The sequence below is a fragment of the Sceloporus undulatus genome, chromosome 8 (genome assembly GCF_019175285.1).
Source record: "Sceloporus undulatus isolate JIND9_A2432 ecotype Alabama chromosome 8, SceUnd_v1.1, whole genome shotgun sequence".
Lineage (NCBI taxonomy): Eukaryota > Metazoa > Chordata > Lepidosauria > Squamata > Phrynosomatidae > Sceloporus > Sceloporus undulatus.
In genome coordinates this window covers 31578764-31599696 of record NC_056529.1, presented here as the reverse complement: position 1 = coordinate 31599696, position 20933 = coordinate 31578764, and the positions used below count along the sequence as shown (strand labels likewise).

Sequence of the window (20933 nt, the reverse complement as noted above, 5' to 3'; positions counted from 1 at the left end):
AAGAAGGACAGCCACCCATCACGATATTCCAAGTATGTTTATTTCACAACACAGTAGTTTGAGAAATTACTCTCACAAATTTAGCAGCAATCAATCACTTCTGCCACCAGGACAGCATTTGGAGCTTGCTTTGCCTTGCGGATAGACAGGCAAGGAATGGATCACCGGAAGACTTGGTAAAGATGTGGTGCCCCTGCTTAACAAAAGCAGGTTTAACCCACCATGAAAAGGAAATTGTTCCCTATGCCTCTTTTATGGAAGTTGTGAAATGAACCATCACATCTGTGCAAAAGGGAGGGTGCAGGTGGATACGACACCAAACCCTAAACATGACAAGGAATGGGTATAGGCCATTAAGGAGTGCCATACCTCTGGCTGGTCCCTCTTATCCTCCAGGAATGGGAAATAGGCAGAGACTGGTGAATCCCTGTTGTCCATAATTTCCTCACACTAGTGGGAATATTCTGATGGATTAGCCTTGCACCCAGCCTCAAAGCACATGGAAAGAAAGTCTGGACCTCTAAAGTGCTAATAAATAATGACATACTACACACAAGGATGCCAACTCTGGGTATGGTGCCCTAACCTGTGGCTACCATGAGTGGAGGGATCCAACGACGTCTCACATACACAGCTTATACAACAACCTCCTCCCCAGAAGAGAGAGTGAAAACTACAGATGGACCACTGTCGAAACAGGAATTAGTACAGCTTGTAATTCCAGTAGCCAGAAAATACATTGATCTGGAAAAGAAGGAAAGGAAAAGTATTCAATCAGAAGCAGAGTCAAGCTGCTCCTTATGGTATGGAAAAGTTATTCAATTGGAAAAATCTACCGAAGTTTCTTTACAGGGACAGGGAATCTAAAGCTAACCTAATCCCATCTCAATTGTGTACATCTGCATTTACACTGAGCTATGCTTATTGTAGGTACATATCATGCCAACCAAACATGTTTTTTTTAACCTCCTGTATCAGAGGCAATGAGCCTCTAAATGCCAGTTATTGAAGAATATGACTAGAAGGGTGTTTGTGGGCTTCTCAACTGGTTGGTTATTGTGGGAACAGAATGATGGACTAAACAGGACTTGGATCACATGCAGCATGGCTGTTACAATGTGCTGAAGTTCATTTTCTAGGTGAAAAGAGGGCTGTACCCCCTTTCTTAGAAAGTCAATGTTCTTTGCCTAATAAAGGGGTGGCTGGCCTTCCACAAGACAGAGATGGCCAGGATCACAATGGAAGTTACTTTGCTGCTGCTGCTGGATTTCAAATTGTATTGCTTATCTTTTACTGCCCTTTGTCCCTGGTTCCCACATGACCAAGAAAGGAAATGGCCTCTGTCTGCATTGCTTATCCTTCTAGAAAAGTGATTTTGAAACATTGGTCCTCCAACTTGGTCAATAATTCTGGGAGCATGAATTCAGAGGTTCTCTTGGGCTCAGCACTGCTGAGTCTAAAATATAGGAATGATACTGATTTCTCTTCAAAGAGCTGTCATTTATTCCTTGCCTTTGTTTCACATGAAAGACAGACTAGTGTGCTGTATAGGAACTGCTATCTGTACCTCAGCAGGATATTGTATATGATCCTAGTTTCATAAACTCCAAATCTATTTACCTTACATTCTTCTTTTAGCAACAGATATAAAATCCAAACATACGTACATCTTCGAACTGATCACCTTGGTAAGACAAATACACTTTCAATAGCCTCCTCCTCCTCCATGTTCAGAGCAAGGATAGTCCCTGGCCAAAACTATCCTTTCTTCCCATCACCTCACCTTATCCTTTAGCTGCTGGCAGAGCTGCAGAGATACTGTGAAGAAAACGAGGGCATCGTTCAACCAAGGTACAACACACTCCACCTTATGAACATGGCTGACTTCATATCTTTGGTTGTTGAACTCACTGTAGTAAGAAATGTTATGGGTATATTGGGGTGAGGGAGTTGTGCAGATAAGTCATCACGCTCTAGCATCAATAGAGGCCCTTCTCCAAAATCCTAGATTGGTGATACTTACAACATGGCCCCTGGGTTGTGGAGAATGGACCCTCCAGCAGGCCTAAAGTTCTGAAAAATAATGAAAGATGGTGATTTGCAGAATTTCAAATAATTACAAGACAGTGCAATTCAGTTTCTATAGAAAATTAAATTGGTAGCAAGGCTTCATGGGCTGCGAAATGAAGATTATATCAGAGGGAGAAGTAGCAGCATTAGAAGCAACTGGAAATAAACAGGTTACGAGTGGAGTGTGTGTATTCTTGGTTGATGAGAAACCATTCACATTTTAAATTTACAAAGCAAGAATAAGGATTAAGCTGCTTTATTTAGGGTCACACCAATGTTCCACCTAGCTCAATGCTGTCAACGCTGACTGGCAAAAGCTCTCCAGGGTTTCATGCAGGCTTCGTTCCCAGCTTTCTGTGAGATTTGTGCATGGTCTAGGCCAGGGGTGGGAAACATGTGACCCTACAAATGTTGGCCAGGAATGATGGGATTTAAAGTCCAAAAAATTTGAGCGCCTTTCTGGTTGAAGAGCAGATTATAAATACAATAAATAAAATATTGGGAAGGCCATATGACTCCCACGCTAGCCTTCTCGAGCTTGGTGCCCTACAGTAAAACGCTCATAATCGATTGTTAGCATTGCCTACATTACAACTTTCAGGTGCAACAATAACAAGGTTTCCCCTTCACTTGCAGTTAGAATGAATGCCAGACCTTTTCTAGTGGTAAGGGATGGTCCCTGGAGGGAGAACCTGGCCTGGTAGTGACCTGAGGCTGACTTTTATTCATTTAATTTCATAAAAGACTACCTGTCAGTGATATTGGTAATACCTTTGTGGAACTGGGCTGCAGTGCATGTAACTGGTAGACTGTCAAGCACAGCTTGTTCAGGTTGATGTAGAAATTCACCAAGATATCTGCAGGCAGACCAGGAGTGAACATCTTCTGCAGAGAGAAAGAAAAAATCCAGTTATTGATAGGCTATAGTGCTTAGATACTGAAACATGTGTTTTTAAATGGTTTGTAATTTCTCTACACCTTTTATATCTTTGCCTTCATTCAGACACGTCACTGTATGAATCCTACTGTATTTTGTTGTTGATGTTGTCTGCAATGGGCTATGGCAAACAGTAATAATTATTTTTGACTGAATTAAACTGATCTAATTTGAGAATCCTAAGATGTATCTCTGCAAATGAAACCATGCAGCAAGATGAATGTAAGTGTATACATAAAAGAGGGTTACTGTACAAAGAAAATGTAGCTTGCCTTTGATTTAACTTTGTGTATTCTAGAACAGAGGTATAGTTAACCCTTCAGGGAATGGAGTGGGTAAAAGGGCTGCCATAAGCAGCCTTCAGTTACCGTGAGGCCGCTAGATGCAATTTCTGGGAGCGTCAAAGTAGCTGGCGTGGTGAGCCGATTTCGAGCTCTTGTCAACTGTAACATCACTGCATCCATCAGCTGTCATGGAAAGAAAACACACACATAACACGTAAGCACACAAAAAATTATTGAAACTCACTGGCAATTCATTACCTCTTACCAGGTTTCTTAAGGTTGTAAGTCAATTGTGGCCAACTGCGGAGGGGCTGAGACCTTTATTTTTGCACCTGCGCCTCCCCCAGGCACTTGATGTTACAGTAAGAGTTGTCACATCATTTTCAGTTTTGTTTTTAACCAATCTTGGGGGGAGAAGACTCAAAACAGGTATGTGGGGAACCTGGGGGGGAGGCGAACCACTGTGTTTTGCATTGGTTTAAAGACGCTTTGATGGTTTGGGGGCAAAATTGCCCAATTTCTTTAAAATATAGGGGGCTGGGGAGGTTACAGGGATTGCAAACTGAGGCCCTGTGGGCCACATATGGCTGACACTTTATCCAACCCTGCTGCAAAGAAACAGAAACTGCATGGCTTCAACATGTGCCAGGCTTTCCCTTCCCTTACCCCTTTGCTTTGTTTACCATTTACCAATCTGTTCAGCTAAAAAATACTTTTTGGTCTGAAATTTGACTGACCAATCCTTTTGTGGCCCTTTCCTCAAACGAAAAAAGGTCACTTCTGGGTACTGCTAGGTGGCTACTGCTATCCACCAGGGAACTGGAGGAGATAAATATTACCTTTCATACCCTTGACAGTCCCCACCCCTGCTTTAGTAGTCAGGCCAGCCAGATAATGTCAACAGATCCAAATGTGTTTTAGGAAACAAGTGCTATGCTTACTGTATGATGCTGGGAATTGTTGTCAAAATAAGTAATATTTCCAAGCTCTGCACTTCGCTGTATACTACATCAGACCAGCAGTCCCACCTAGCCTAGTACTATCTAACTTGACAGCATCAGTCAATGCTCTCAGGCAGAGATTCATCCCAGCCCTGTCACCAGAGTATCTTTAACAGGCGATGCAAAAGGCTGAGTCTGGGACTTTTTAATACATGCGCAGTATCTGCACTGCCACAAAGCTATAGCTCAGTCCTAGCAAAGTAAAGGCAAAAACTTCCTCAGCTAGAAAAACAGTTATTGACAGGGAAACAAAGCTAGTGTCCATTTTGTAGTGGTCACTGGGAAAAAGGGCCACTGCCTCACCTTGATGACCTCACATCCCGTCTTGAACTGGTAATTAGCACTTCTGTTAGTGAGTAAGTAGATTGCTTGGTTGACATGATTCCTTGCATCCTGAATCTAGGAAAGCATAAAGGACAGTCCATCAACATACTAGGTCAAAACAGATAATATAGTGAATGTGCACATGCATACCGGTTTCTAGTCACCCTGGGAAGCAGCATTATTGTCATTTTCGCCCTGTGCGAATTGCACTTTAAAAAGAGTGACTTTAATTAGGAATGTGGTCGTGGGAAGAGGAAAGATTAAATGCCCCCAGGGTCAAGACTGTCCCTTCCTCCACCTCTTAAACAGCAAATTAGAAAAGAAAAACTACATGTATCATCTTATGTGATCATCAGATGAACCTGAAAGCATTTTCAGAATAATGAACCAGAATGCTGAATTTCGGATATCTAAATTTTACAACTAATGCAAGACATTTAAGCTGAGCAAACATATGGATTTTTAGCAAATTAAACTATCAGTCTAATCTGCACATTTGCATATATAATTATGTTAGAAATGGAGGAAGAATACTGAGTTGGTATTGAATCTAAAGCTCATGTCTCCCTTATCTGGATTCTAATCTAGAAGATATTGCTGATACAATCGCATAGGTGACTGAGCCTGAAAATGACAGCTGTACCTGCTGCAGTTTCCACTGCTTGTCATCCCGGAATGCAAAGTGCAGGAGCTGGTTATTCCTGGGCATTTTCAAGTTAATATCCTGAGAAAGGGACACACAAACACACTTATTACTTCTCAGCCCTCTTCGGCTAATAAAAGCTCAACAGAATCCATCTCTTCAACAGAAACAGGCAAGTCTTGATGGTAAGGAATACAGAATCTGGTTCACTCTAACCACCACAATAAAACCACTAGATTTTGCAGGGCATATACATATTGAAAGGCTAAAGGCTGTACAGTTAGCAAACCAGGGTAGGCGGAGGGGATGATACAATATCCTGTTGCATCACTGGCTGAAAAGTTGCAATTTAATAGGTGCAAGCTTGATGGTCTGAAGTCTCTGAAAGTATGCAGGATCTGTGATACCCTGGCTTGTTACAGACTGCCAAAATAAAGCTGCTTTGGGTCTCTTTGGAGGTATGCTATTTGAATGATGCATGCATCCTAAGAATCCAGAAGCTGCACCAAAGCTGCACTCCAGTGCTTAGGAATGGAGTGTGGCTTTGGCACGACCTCCAGACTCTTAGGACCCATGCATCATTTAAACAACATACCTCCAAAGAGACCTGAAGCAGCTTTATTTTGGCAATCTGTAACAGGCCCCTATTTCTGCTCTAGTCCTGAAGTTCATAGGGGACAAAAGATGTTCCTCTCTGATCCTTTAGGATCATGTTTATTATGCCAACAGTGAACGGAGGATGACGGACTTGTCAAACTATCTGGGGAATCCATTCCAAAGCCTCATAGCCATCCCCAAACATTTGCATGATATGCTGTCCATCTCTGGTGTCATGCTGGTTGGCACTTCTAAGGGGAAACAACGTCCCAAAGCTATGCCTGATCAAATTAATATTTGATCCTAGATCTGTCCTACAGAAGCACTATGCTAGAAACTCAGCCAAAGAAGTTTGAGAGGTTTCCTGTTCTAAAGAGGAAACAGCCTCAGCAGTTACAAGATAGACCCGTTGCCCTCCAAGCCACTGAAAGGCTGTTAGACAAGATAAACGAACAAGGCTCATGTGAACAAAACAAACCAGGCAGTTATTTATCTGATTGCTGTAAGGAAACAATAAAGGAGAAAATCTCATGAAATGCAAAGAGAATTAAGAGTAGATGAAGTTCACTTGCTCAGTACATCAGAGAGGTACAAATTCCCTGGTATGTAAAACTTGAAAGAGCAATACTTACTGCCTGGGACAGGGCATCTCCCTGAAGTGTCAGGACTCCTTTCACTTGGTCAGCACTAAAATAAAAAGTAGTATTGTTAACAAGGCTAAATACATCCAGTGTCCAAACAGCTCTGCGGCTGTCTGCACAAGCTAAAAGAGCAAATCAAAACATCTTAGTTAGATATTTACAGTGGACTTCTGCAACGGACACCAGCAATAACCAGCATAAAGACAGGCTTTGTACTAATTCCTAGCCTCTCCGTTGCCAGAACATCACAAACAGTACCCTTGTATAATCAAAGGAATCTGATCGAGCAATCTGAGCTCAGTTTGTTATCTAGACATAAACCCTTTCTGTTTCCATAACAGGAAAAGGAACATAAACTGGGCGTAGTTGGGAATCTGATTATGATATGCATGTTGGTCTCAAAGAAATGCCAAGTACTGGAGAACTTCTCTCTTAGGACTCTCATTTCTATCGCAAACTATGTCTGGGACAAGAACTAGGGAAATTTTAAGGTCAAGAAGCAGAAGTGGGGAGGATCCAGTCTCTGTCAAATTGCAGGTGAATTCCCAATTGAGGAGAAGAAGGAAGGCATGAACCAGTGGTTTCAGCAAAATAAAATTAAATAGAAGAAATCTGATCTATCATCACTGCTTTAATTTCAGGGCCCCATAAGACCAGTGAGCTTTGTTTCTGAGCAACTCCCGTGAGAGAAAAGGCCACTTTCCTTTCCCCAAATGAGGCTATGAAAGACATTTTGTACAGCTTTATCTCAAATGCACACTGCTTTCTTTAAAGTCCTACATATGGGACATGGCAATACAACTAGCCAAAGATACAGAACATGCAACCAAACTTTTTATTTAAACAACAGTGGAAGGGAAGGAATTCATGAGCTCTGCCCTTTCAAAGATCAAATCCTTGTAATCTTTTCCTCTGGTCTCCCTTTATTATTCTTATGGCACCTTACACTTTATAAAGAAAGAACACTAGAAGGTGGGGAGGACAGAAAAAGCTGAAATGCAAGAATGAGAGCAAATGCTGCTACTACTGTTAAAAATAAGAACCTGACCTTATGTCACAAGAGGTGGTTATTGAAGAGGAATTCAAAGGGGAGGAGAATAGGTTTGTTTTAAATTCCACAGTGGAGGACAACAATAATAGAGATCTTATCAGCACAAGCATATACTTCCGTCTAAACTTAATTGCGCCAATAGAAGCTAAATGGTTTTTAAATCCTCCTGTACAGAGATTTGTTGGGATGCAATTTGAGAGCCCATTTATGCATAAGCAACATAGTACAGTGGGCAAAAGGGTTCAACTGCAACTAAAGACTGCAAATATAACTTCTCTCTCATGAGCTGAGCTTGGCTAGGGCTGGTTCACCATGGCTATGAGGAGTTAACAACTGCACACGCTGCACAACAACAACCCATTACCTACTTTGAAGTACCCAGAATAAAGTTCTCCTGTTTGATGGGTCCCTCTGAGCCACTCACAGGCAAAGTGAACCGATGAGAAGCCTCCTAGGTAAGGAAGAAAAAGAAAAACATGAATGCAAAGGCACAAGTTGTTCTAAAGAGGGGTTTTTTTTAAATTTAGGTACAGACTGAGGGACGCATAACTTTGCTTCCAGCAAAAATAAATCTACAAGTCTAAATCACTCAACTTGCATCACTACTGCATTTGATCTAAATCAGGAGAAAGAAATAGGGGGAGTGGGGCCTGTGGACAACATTCAGCCATCAGGGTCCAAAAATACTCCTGTTTCTTTTTTGTTCTAACATGTCAAAAAATGTTGCCCATAAATGCTTTTATGAGATGTATCAGAACATCTTGTTTCTGGAGTTTAAGTTTATTCCACTAACTTCCCGCTCCACCTAAAACTGATGGTGTGAAAACAAATCTTCAGTTCCTAGATAGCAGCCCTTAGTTAAATCCTTTCCAGGCTATCCTATGAAGCTGGCCTGGGAGGCAGAAACTTGGCTCCTTGCTGCTGAAACCTCTACTCAGTCTACAGCTGGTTATGCCATATGAGCACAAGCTTTGATAAGGGAATAAAAGAGCAGAGCCTATAGCAGGTTCAAAACTGACTTGCAATGGAAATGGAGGTCTGGGTAGTTGCTAGCATGGCTAGTAATTTGAAGATTGCTGACAGAAAAAAGCACAGTTGAAAGCAAGTGGGACTTCATGTAAATACTGTACCTTCAGGATATCTTGTAGTTGCCGAAGGACAGTGTGAACCTCCTCCCGTAAGAGCCATTTGAATTCTTCTTGCTGTGTGGACAGGAAAGAAAAATGCCTTAATTTCAAAGAATCAGTATGTACTGTATACGCCACTTTCTTTAAAATATTTTAATGAACAGTATCTAGAGTATTATGCAGTGAGAGGTTTCATATGATGCTACTGAGTATTTATTCATTACATTGGGGTGGACAACGTTTTTATGGTGGTGGATCACATTGACCTGCATTGAATCTGTTGGGATCAACGCAAGAGGCCAAGACTTAACAGTCAGTGGGTCTGCCATGCAATATGGGCCAATATGGTAAGCAGGGGACATATTTAGGATTGAGGGGCATCGGGTACAGTGAATATGAAGCCTTTACCGGGTCTCCATCTCAAGATCAGAGTTTTAACCCTCTTTAGAACAGTCACCCATCTTGTTTTATTTGGACACCTCGAGAAGGGATAAATTCATATATACAGTATCTAGATATATTAATATGAAAGAAGACAATTCATCGGGCTCAAAACCATTTGGGCTTTAAAGGTTGAAAGCAAACCTTTGAAACATCCACGGAAACAGACTGGTAGCCATGCCAATGGCAAACTACTGGCATAATGGAATCATATCAGTTCAAAGAGGAACATCAATGCTAGGAATGCTTGGTGGGGGAAATCCATTTGTTTGAACAGGGCTGAATGCAAAGGCAGTGCGAGGCACCAACCAGGCAGCATGACATTGAAAGGCCCCTAAAGGGCAACCAAGACACAGTCAAATCTTCTTCTGGAGGGCACTTTGGATTTTCCTCTCTAGCAAGCATGACCACAAACAAATGTTCTCAGAAGCATTTGATGCCTGCCATTCCCAACACTGCTGTAATAATTAACTTGCATCTGTTGCCACAAGTCTGCCCTGCTCTTCTTTTAAAGGGAACGGCACAAAGCAGAAAGTAACCCTTAAATTGTCCCCACATTGCTGGAGAGGACATTCTTTTTCAGGGATGAATGGGAATCGCTTATGCCTTCCTACTTTGACTACAGATGCCTGCTTGCTGCAGATGTTCCTTGGTCAACAGATCCTTGCCAGCAATGAACGAAATCCCTTATGGTGCCATTCCTGTGTTTGAAACATGTTTATCCCATATATACTCGACTATATGTACAAGTCGAGGGCAGGATTTGGGGTCAAAATTATGGATTTTGATATGGCCCGTGGACAAGTCAATGGTAAAACGTAGGGGCATACAACAAAAGACCTAAATGATGAAGCAAAGGAGTTTATAGGAGTTAAAGTACAGTATTTACACCGACCCATGAATAAGTCGACCCAAGTTTATGGGGTCAATTTTTGGACTACAATTTCTAGACTGATATATGAGTATATACAGTATTGGATACAGGCTTCCTACATCATACATCATGTCATATCAGTGGCCTGTAATATTTTGTGCAAGTGAAAAATCTGCTTTGGCCGGAAGGTGCTGCGAATCGTCTTTCCTGGATAGGGATGAGTCTCTGCTATTGAAATGCTTGCTAAAAAAGAACTAGAGCACTCTGGAGAAACATCTTCTAAACCTCCCCCATTACTCTTTCAACAGAGATTGTTAAGCTTACACAACACAGTTGTTGTTTCACGTACGAAGGCGGCTCAGGCAATTCAGTGAAGCATACAAAGGAATCAGTGACCAATGAGATTAGAATGAATAGAAAACCTAGCGATATCAAGACTAGGGTTCGATTCCCAGCACAGCCATAGAAACCCACTGAGTGACAAGTCACACACTCTCAGCCTCAGAGGAAGGCAATGACAAACCTCCTTTGTGCCTCTTCTTTTATTACCCATGAGACAAATTTTAGGTGCTAAAACTTAGGACTTTTAGGCTAGGATTTTAAAGATCTTTAGATAAATGATGGTAATGATGATGACAAGTCTCCTCTGAACAAACCTTGCCAAGAAGACCCAGAAACACCTTGGAGGCATACAACAACAACATTTAAGAGGCTATAAAAAGACAAGGCAAGACCACAAGACAAGCAATAGCCTAAAAGACTTGGATCTGATATGGGGAACCAGTTTGCTGGCTAGACCTTTTCCAATGAGAGGTTATCATCTGGCCTTGCAGCTTCCCTGCTGCCCTTATCCCAGGTCAGAAATCAGAGATAAGGGATCGCACCCTCCTCCTTTGGAGGTTAAACTGTGACTGCATCCGCACTGCAGAAATAATCCAGTTTCAATCACTTTCAGTGCCATGGCTCCATCCCATGGATTAATGGGGTCTGTAGTTTGTTGTGGCACCAGAGCTTGTTGACAGGGAAGACTAAATGTCTCACAAAACTACAGTTTCCAGAACTCCATAGCACTGAGCCATGGCATTTAAAGTGGTGCCAAACTGGATTATTTCTGCAGTGTGGATGCAGCCTGAGTTTTTGAACATGTGTTTGAGCAGAGGCTTATTAAGAGGAAAGAGCTAATTCCTACTCAGTGCTGAGACACCCTGAAAAATCAGTTCTCTCCCTCTGCAATGGGGCTTTGAAAAGCTTCAACTGACACCAAAGGAGGCTTTTCTTTTTGCTGTGCTGTGTGCATGCTTCCCATAATATTGCAGCCATTCAGTTGAGAAAGGGTCCCCACCATTGCTTTAGAGACAGTCTTAGACCCTAACCTTATAATCGCAGGTCCTTACAGAGGAAAATTAACCACACAGTTTATGGATTCCATCACAATGAGTCAAAAATGCTGAAATTCAAGTACTTGAGCCTTCATGAACAGCAATATTAAGAGAGGGAGATGTAAGCGTTGCAGGGTTTGAGGGTTCCCAAATCACCAGAACTGTGTTTAGTATTAGTAGGTCAAAAGCATCTAATCTCCTGATCTGAACAGTTGCCTCAAAGCAGTACGCATGGGGCTTCGAGAACAGTGTGGTGCTACACAGCGGTCCACATACATCCATAAATACATATATCTTACTCCAACAGCAGTGACAGTGAAGTCAATGTGGTGCTACACAGTGGCCCACATACATACATACTCTGCTCCAACAACAGTCACACAAATAATGATCTCTGATTCAGACTAGGAATTTGTGCCCAAACTGAACAAAGCTCTTGCTTTCCTATAATCCGCTCCTGACGACCCCCAAAATGCTCCATTCAAACAGTGTGGGTTTTATTTTGTTGCTGCTGTCAGTCAGGCATCCTTGCTAATCTACAAATCATTCTGAATTGTCGCAGCAGTTCCACCTACAAAGAACGCGGCTGTGTTTGTGGAGAAAGCCTTAACGCTGACCATGTTGCCAAAACATAGGCATGGACAAAGCGGCTGTCTTGTTTGTAGGTCGTTCTATCCAGACGTTAAAGGTCAAAAGCCTATCCAAAGACGGTGAAGGTTAAAATGGATCATCCCCGTTCAGAAGCAGGACATGGGTGAACATAAAGACACAGAGGTTGTGCGTGATCACAAACCCTTTGTTTGTTAAGGTGGAAATACCTGGAGGGCCACAGAACGAAGAGCCTTTTGTAAGAAATCGGACATTGGAGCCACTGCTTTGGTGGAAGGGAAGCCTGAACTGGGATTTCAACACACAGCGAATGATGTTGAAAAAAGAGACAAAAGGACGACAGAATGGGCTACTTCAGATAACACTCCAGATAACAGCTGTGTCAAGAGTCTTGTTTTTATTTAATGCTCCTGTGTCAAACACACACACAAAACGTCTGGAAACTATGCCTTAGGAGGAGAGACTTAGGGAGCTGAGGATGTTTAGCCAGAAGAGAAGGTTAAGAGGTGATATGGGAGCCCTGTTTAAATACTTGAAGGGAGGTCATACTGAGGAGGGAGCAAGCTTGTTTTCTGCTGCTCCAGAGAACAGGACCCATAACAATGGATGGATGCAGGCTTCAGGAAAAGAGATTCCAGCTCAACATTGGGAGGAACCTCCTGATAGTAAGAACTGTTCAGCAATGGCACACACACACACACACACACACAAATATATATATACATATACAAATAGACATACAACTACACACACACACACACACACACACACATATATATCTATATATTTGTATATGTGTGTAGGTGTATACATACCTATACATACAAATATATATATATATATATATATATATATATACACACACACACACACACACTCAGACATATATATATATGTATACAGACATACAAATACACACATACACATATATACACACACAGAGAGACACACATGTATATATACATACACATACATACATATCTACATATTTGTATGTGTATGTGCATACATACATACACACAAAAATATATATACATATACAGACATACAAATACAGATATATATATATACACACAGACATACACACACACACACATATATATAAACACACACATGCATACATATACAGTATACACAAATATATATACATATACACACACAAATATGTACATATACACACACATATATATTCACACACAGACACAACACACACCAAAGAGGGAGGGAGGGGGAAACCACTGCGCAGTGCGCATGCTCGTTGGCAGCCCACCACTGTGGTGACGTCACCAAGAGCCCCAGTAGTGACGTCACACAACGACCCCCGCCCCGCCCCTTTTTCCACAGAAGCGTCCCGGGGCTTCCCTTCAGCGGAAGGAGGGCAGCAGCCGAGCCCCGTCGCCTCGGCGTCCCCAAGGGGGCCTTACCAGGACAGCCCTCTCCGCCGCGCTCGCCAGCGCCGCCATCCTCATCGCCTCTGGAGGAATAGCCGCCTCTCGGAGACGACCAACGGCCTCCCTGCTGCCTGAGGAGAGTGTTATGCTGAGGCTGTCACTCCTCCGCCCTCATTGGCTAGCCGCGGACGACGCGGACGCTGCCATTGGCTGAATGCCCTGTTAAGCCCCGCCCACTCCGTCCTCCTTTAAACACTCATAGGCTGAGGAAACAATCCCCAAGGGCCTTACCAGGACAGCCCTCAGTGTTATGCTGAGGCTGTCACTCCTCCGCCTTCCTCGTCCCTCATTGGCCAACCCCCGACGACGCGGACGCTGCCATTGGCTGAATGCCCTTTTAAGCCCCGCCCACTCCGTCCTCCTTTAAACACTCATAGGCTGAGGAAACAATCCATCTTGGCACCACTTTGTCAAGGCTCAGTGCTGTGGGTCCAGGGAATTGTAGTTTATTGTGGCACCAGAGCTCTCTCTCTCTCTCAGAGAAGGCTTAAATGCCTCACTCCATACTACAATTCCCAGGATCCCTTAGCATTGAGCCACAATGGCTGTGCAGACTAGGGCTGCATCCACAACGCAGAAATAATCCGACACTGCTTGAACTGCTTGCTGCCTTGGCTCATGAGGAAAGGCTTGGCTGGGGATGTTTTCCCTGGAGAAGGTTAAGAGGAAGGTCATATTGAGGAGGGAGCAAGCTTGTTTTCTGCTGCTCCAGATAATAGGACCCAGAGCAATGGATGCAAGCTCCAGGAAAAGAGACTCCATTTCAACATTAGGAGGAACTTCCTGAGTGACAGTGGAACATGCTGCTTTGGACTGTGGTGGAGTCTCCTTCCCTGGAGGTCTTTAAACAGAGGCTGGATGGCCATCTGTCAATGGGGATGCTTTGACTGAGAGTTCCTGCATGGCAGAATGGAGCTGGACTGGATCAGGGCCCTTCTTGGGGTCCCTTCCAACTCTGCGATTCTACAATCCCTGGCAGCCTTAGCAAGCTATGGCTGTGGTTATTTCAGCACAATGAAGTATGTCAACCTGGAGCAGATTTGAATCCCGCTTCCGAAACCAGGATACAGACAGATGTAGAGCCAGCTTGGCATAAGTGGGTTTGAGTGTTGGACAAAGACTCTGGAGACCAAGGTTCGGTTCCTCATTCAGCAGTTTAAAAACCCACTAAGCCAAGTCACACTCTCTCAGCTTCAGGGGAAGGCACTGGCAAACCACTTCTGGTACAAACCCTGCCAAGAAAACCCCTGGGTAGATTTGCCATAGGGTTGCCATACATTGGAAACATACATAGGCAGCTGCACACATAGGCAGCTCAGAGAGGGGGGGGGGGGGCAAATGGCGTCTTTCTGCTAATAGAAACATATTGGATCCTTTGGCACTATGATCCCTGGTTCTGCTACAACCAGTAGTTGTCAAATAGTAGGGCAGGACCTTGGCATCCCTGGTCCCTCCTCTTCACATGATGCATTGAGTTAAATACTGTTCTAATTTGAACAATGTTATTTCCTTATAAAATGTTAACAAGTATTAATATACCGCATTCGCTCGACTATAAGTCGACCTTGTGTATAAGTCGAGGGCAGGTTTTGGGGCCAGAATTAACGGACTTTGATATGGCCCCTGGATAAGTCGAGGGTAAAACTTAGGGACATGTAGCGAAGGATGGAAAGGACGAAGCAAAGTGAAACGGTGCTAAAGATCTTTAAACATTTTGACAGGCATCTCACCCTAAAGGCTGGATGGATGAGATAGTAGAGAGTTAATGTTTCTGAGAAGATACTAAAGCTCTCACCTTTTACCAAGGCATGGTTCCTTTTTTATATATGTAAGAGTTAAAGTATTTATATTGATGCTTGGATAAGTCGACCCAGGTTTTTGGGGTCAATTTTTAAACTAAAATTTCTAAACTTATACATGTACAGTATATGAACGTGTGAATTATTTGCAAAGGCAGACCTCCTCTGGACTAATCCTGCCAAGAAAACACCGGGATAGGTTTGCCTTAGGGTCGCCGTACATAGGAAACCACTTGAAGTCACGCAACAATAAGAAATTACACTAAATGGGTGTATTGGCAACGATGTTGTATTGATCTAATGATCATTGCTCAAACATAGTTAAGTAACTCAACAAACTGTCTGCGAAGAGCAGCAAACTGGAAGTAATTCCAAAAGTCATCTTAATGTAAGAGTAAAGATCCACATAAAGATCCCTTGGAACAGACAGGCCAAAATAAAGCTGCTTTGGGTCACTTTGGAGGTATGCTGTTTTAATTATACATATGTACTAAGAGTCTGGAAGCTGCGCCAAAGCCATGATCCAGTCCTAAGGACCGGAGCGCAGCTTTGGAGCAGCTTCTGGACTCTTAAACAGCCTACCTCCAACATGACTGGAAGCAGCTTTATTTTGGCCTGTCTGTATGGGGCCTATGAGTACCGAGTTTTGAGATGTGAGCCGGTACTCGCATCTCGAAATGAATTTTACAACGGAGGAAAGAAACAGGAGACGATTGATAAAACGTGGCTACTAGGAAATGGCAAACCATGCAAAGCATGCCTCTGGTGTTAACAGTACAAGAAATAACGTGAGAGGTTTTAGGAACGCACAAGTAACGTTGTGTTACCAAGAAAGGTTTTATTTCTTTTGCCAGTAGCTTTGTTAATTGCACAAGGAAAAAAAAGAATCATTTCTTCTGTTTTTGCCATTTAATCATCACCACACGTCCTATTCTGAATGACAAACGTTAATTAAAAACAAGGCAAAATAAAAATTCACAACCTTAATTACCTATAGATCGGTCATCGAAGGAGAAGGGTTTGAAAGAAAACTGTTTTTTTTTTTTCTTACAAGCTTTCCACAAGTGTCACATGTTTTTTTATTCTCTTTAAAAAGGAGGGAACAAAAAAAAAAGCAATCGCTAAAACAGAAATCCCCGTTAAAAAGGAACTTTACAGTCTTCTCAACAATATTAAGACAACAAAGACTAAAGCCAGTTCCATTATATTCTCCTGCAATCCATGCTTCCCCTCCTGCACCAACGCCGACTGGGATTTGAAGAGATCTGTACAAAGATTTTGAAGGGAAAGTGGCTCCTGGAGCTGAGAGAAAGAGACTCCATAGTGTTGAATGAGGAATCCTGGGCATCCTTAAAAACTAAGATATATTGTGGTATAAAACCTATGAGGGCAGAGCCCTATTCTGAACCACGAGAGCTTATGCCATAATAAAATTTTAAGGCACTACACACTCTTACTGTTTCGCTACCAACAAGGAAAACAAGGCTATCTCAAAACGGCATCTGAGATAGTCCAGTACTTGCCACAGCCTTGGTTTCTATCTCAGCATGCCCTTACTCTTCCTTGATGTTTCGATAACTGCAGCCCTACAGCAAGGAACACACTCTTTAGCAGATCTTTTCCCCCGTTGCCAAACAATCCACAATATAGGCCTTTATTGGAAGACGTTACTGTTCTCTTATTACCTCCATTCCCAGCCCAGTTTCGGGTTTTTTGCTTGAAGGCAAATAGTTATCTCGGTGCAGTTTTCATAAATTAAGAAATTGTTCCTTTAGCAAACTCCGGACATGTTTCGAGCCTTAGCAAATATTAAACGCCTGGACAAAGGGCTGAAGTTACCTCTAATGCCCCCAGACACACTTGCTGTACCTGAGACACCCTAGCAGTCCTTGCAAGATCCAACTGGAAGTACAGGTCAATACAATTACAACTGTTGGTTTTCAATAACGATGAATCTGAATGTAGAAAACAACAACTATAATGGCTATTTGAGGCAGTAAGAGCAGCCTTCTACAAGCTGTCACTGGCTACAACTCCCTTCACTTCACTAGGTGGGAATAATAAGTTTTGTAGTCCTAAGCATCTGGGTGTTATCTGGTTGGACCAGACAAAGCAGTGTTATCCTAAGGTACCTAGGCTAAACTGGTTTGTTTCTTTTCCATGAGGATTATCCATATCCCAGAAAGCAAAACACCTGAAAAACATGTGTTCCTAACAGAACTAGGACACAAAATGGATTATCCCATTCCTGGAGTTTCAAACACAAAACAAACACCAAGTCTTCTGCTTGTATTCTGAATACGCCCAGCGCACCCTCATTGCTCATCTCGTCTGCTGAAGGTTAAATTTCCCACCAGGGCCTAAACACACAGAGCCCAACGTTTGTAGATCTGATCTAAGAAATGTGTGTGCCACAAAATCAAGATTGTACAGGCCAGTTCTATGTATGTAGCCGCCTCCTCAAGTGTGAAATCCAACTCACAAACTGGGAGGGTGTCTCATCTTCCCAATCGCACATCACACAGACTTTCTTGGGGTGAATACAGGAGTCTCTCAAAGAGTAATACTGATTTGAGCTCTAAAAGCAGAAGCATCAGGATTTCAAAAATCTTTGTAATGTTGCAGGTATGCACCTTCTTTGCTGTTTGTACCCCACTACCTCTTCATACCTTCACAATCCATTTTAAAAATTAAAGGGCCAACGGGGGAAAGGTGACATTGCTCAGTGTGCCACCGGTTGTTTTGTTAGCCAAGTATGTTATCAAGATCTATTGGGTTCAAAAAGCTTGCTTTTATGGAGCAATCACAAAGTTGTTCAAAAGGAACTCTTGAGGATTTTGCTTCAATTACTATGGGATGAGTATTGTAAAGGTATCACCAGTTGGAGCCATTTCTCATACTTTATGCAGTATGAAACACAGGTATCTCTTATTTATCTGCTTTTGGGGAAATTGACAAATTCGCCATTCAAACACTCACAGAAAGAGTTTGCTGGTGAATGCTACCCTCAATGCTGTGAAATAGGTACTTCTCCTCCACTTTACGTGACCAAAACATTCTGAGGTTTTAGTTTGAGGCTTCTGAAAGCTAAGCTCTTTCATTTTCTATTTCTTCCCCTATAGCTAATCTAAGCAACACTGGAAGAACCCAAGTCTGCAAACCCTGACAAGCACAGAACAACAGGTGTGTATCTGGTGGGCATGCCAGCTTGATGTAAAACCCAAGGAAAACACCATACACCTTAAAAATATACATGCTACTTTGTTCTTTCTATGGGCAATGGCATGGATGGGTGGATGGAGTCAGTTTTTATTCTAAAACACAGTAGCAATGAGTTGATGAAGTGAAGAACACACCCATCAACCCTGTACTGATATTAATGCCATCACCGTTTCCTCTCAGGAAAAGCCCTCAGGAGCCAGGTTACGATCCCAATCCAAGTCTATAGCCATAAAAGTTTACAGGTAGGTAGGACATCCTCTAATCTTTCAACTGTCCCTAATGCACAAGAGAGGCCAACGTATACATTACCCACCGCAAAAAAAGTGAAACAGCAGTTAGAAAACAATTAAAAGAAAACTTTGGGGACACTCATATAAACAAGAACCAGTATAAGGCCAAGCAGCAGTTTTTCTGGCAAGAGTCGCCTGCCACCAATTTCTTTCCATGACTCTCAACGGGTGACACAGACTTGTTGTCAAGATGGTTAAGGGTCCAACCTTTTCTATTGCTGGCACAGGAAGGTTTGCTGCAGCGACTGCCCTCTTGGCTGAAACAACTGCCCAGGCGGCAGATCTCAGAGTTTTTGTATTAAAAAAAGAAAAGGAGTGGTAGGGGTGGGGGGTGGAAGAGAAAGACAGACAGACAGAGATGGACTGGTCCAGAGTTAAAACCCAGTATTCATCATCATCAATAATCATAGTATTAACAATAAGAATGGGATGCCTAGTGGATGTAGGCCCTGTACACAGCAGACATATCATTGTCAGATTGGTCCAATGCTTTTGCCCGTTTGTAGACCTGAGGGAGAGAGAGAAGACGGTAAGAGATTAGTCACATCAGAAAGGAACAGTATTATTCTAATATTTAGCAGTTTCCCAGCAGAATATAAAACACCCTCAGTAACATCTAAAAACCCTTCCTTCAGGCATAGCTATGTGTTTTAATGGGTGCCCCCCAGGCAGGATCTGTGTATAGCTAACTATGCAAACTAAGGCCTGTTACAGCTGCTTCAGGTCTCTTTGGAGGTATGCTGTTTAAATGATGCATGCATCCTAAGAATCCAGAAGCTGCAGCAAAGCTGCACTCCAGTGCTTAGGAATGGAGTGTGGCTTTGGCGCAACCTCTGGACTCGTAGGACACATGCATTGTTTAAACAGTATACCTCCAAAGAGATCCAAAGCAGCTTTATTTTGGCAGTCTGTAACAGGCCTAAGCCTGCTGGTATCAGCCCCAAGAGTATTGTACTATAGCTATGCCATGTAAAACACCTAAAACTTTCCATTAAAATACTAATATTCTGCATTTTGTCTGGAGAAGGGGAAATATGTCCCTTCTCATACATCCATGAGGGCTTCAAAGTGAATGAGTCACTGTGATGCAATGTATGTATATGTATTCCCTGTAGTCTCAATGCTGCTACAGATCCTATCGTAAATTCTGTAAATGCCCTAGGTGCTAGTGCCATGGTGAAGGGAAATGCTCTGAACTGGTAGCGTGTGTTGCAGTTAGCAGAAACAAAGGTACAGTGAGCCTACTGTATTGGCAGACTTGCCATCTGTAGATGCAAGCTACAATGGATACAAGCTACAGGGAAAGAGATTCCACCTAAACATAAGGAGGAAGTTCCTGATAGTGGAGTCACCGTCTTTGGAGATTTTTCAACAGAGGCTGGATATAAAACACCTGGAAAGGTAGTCTCAAAAACAGAAATGAGCTTAGACAAGACATACCTCATTGGCTGCAGCTGCCATGGGAGTTGGATGGTTAACAGAATCACCTAGTGCAATGGCTAATCTGAGATCTTTCTGGATGTATTTCAGGTAGAAGTCTGGTTTAAAATTTCCTTGCAAGATATCTAGAAAAGAAGATAGAAAATCCAAGGTACTTCAAATTTGAGGACCTTCTGAATGCAGCACATGTTTTACAACTGAGCTGTGATGCCACCCTGTCCCTCCATGGAGTTCTAGCATTTAAAGGCCTAGCTCCAGAGACTGCCCAATTAATAAGTACTGTATATACTCATGTATAAGTCTAGAAATTAAAATTGACTCAAATAAAAAAAAACCTGAGTCGATTTATTCATGAGTCAATGTAAGTACTGTATTTTAAGTCTCTTGCGCATATGCTCTGGAAGCATTGTCCCCCTTCTCTTCTCTCATCCACCCAGCACAAATAGTTATCCCTGCTGGAATGTTGTCAGTTCTTTGGCATTGTTTTCCTTTACTTCGTCCTTTACATCTGCCATTACATGTCCCTAAGTTTAACCCTTGACTTATCCACGGGTCATATCAAAATCCATAATTATGGCCCCAAAACCTGCTCTAGACTTGTACACGAGATTGACTTATAGTCGAGTATATACGGTATGTACAGCCAGTATAGCCCCACAAATAATATCCTTTGTATGGCTATAGAAGAGCTGGATATCTCGCATTGCAACAAATTCACCATACACTAGAAAAGAAAGTGTGGCTTCATGAAAC

General features: G+C 42.5%; 2 protein-coding genes across 19 annotated transcripts in view; both read right to left on the bottom strand.

Moving 5' to 3' along the window:
* Positions 1-18: 18 nt before the first annotated feature.
* Positions 19-13542, bottom strand: ROGDI (rogdi atypical leucine zipper). Of its 2 annotated transcripts, XM_042438304.1 has the most exons (12): positions 13403-13542; positions 8679-8750; positions 7917-7999; positions 6489-6543; positions 5260-5340; positions 4596-4691; positions 3376-3474; positions 2842-2955; positions 2024-2073; positions 1784-1910; positions 1621-1684; positions 19-744 (listed from the first exon to the last, which is right to left on the bottom strand). In XM_042438304.1, exons 1-11 carry the CDS (start codon positions 13445-13447, stop codon positions 1622-1624), a joined length of 885 nt encoding a protein of 294 aa, XP_042294238.1. In that variant the 5' UTR covers positions 13448-13542; the 3' UTR covers positions 19-744; position 1621. The 2 variants fall into 2 exon arrangements, with proteins under 2 accessions (XP_042294238.1, XP_042294239.1); XM_042438305.1 differs by lacking the exon at positions 1621-1684.
* Positions 13543-16046: 2504 nt separating this feature from the next.
* GLYR1 (glyoxylate reductase 1 homolog) overlaps positions 16047-20933 on the bottom strand; it is a 35685-nt gene continuing 30798 nt past the window's right edge. For all 17 annotated transcript variants that reach the window (XM_042437688.1, XM_042437689.1, XM_042437693.1 and 14 more), the window contains 2 exons: positions 20181-20305; positions 16047-19248 (listed from right to left, as the gene is read on the bottom strand). In XM_042437688.1, the coding sequence (XP_042293622.1) occupies positions 19174-19248; positions 20181-20305 (200 nt within the window). In that variant the 3' untranslated portion in view covers positions 16047-19173. The remainder of the gene's footprint in view (positions 19249-20180; positions 20306-20933) is intronic.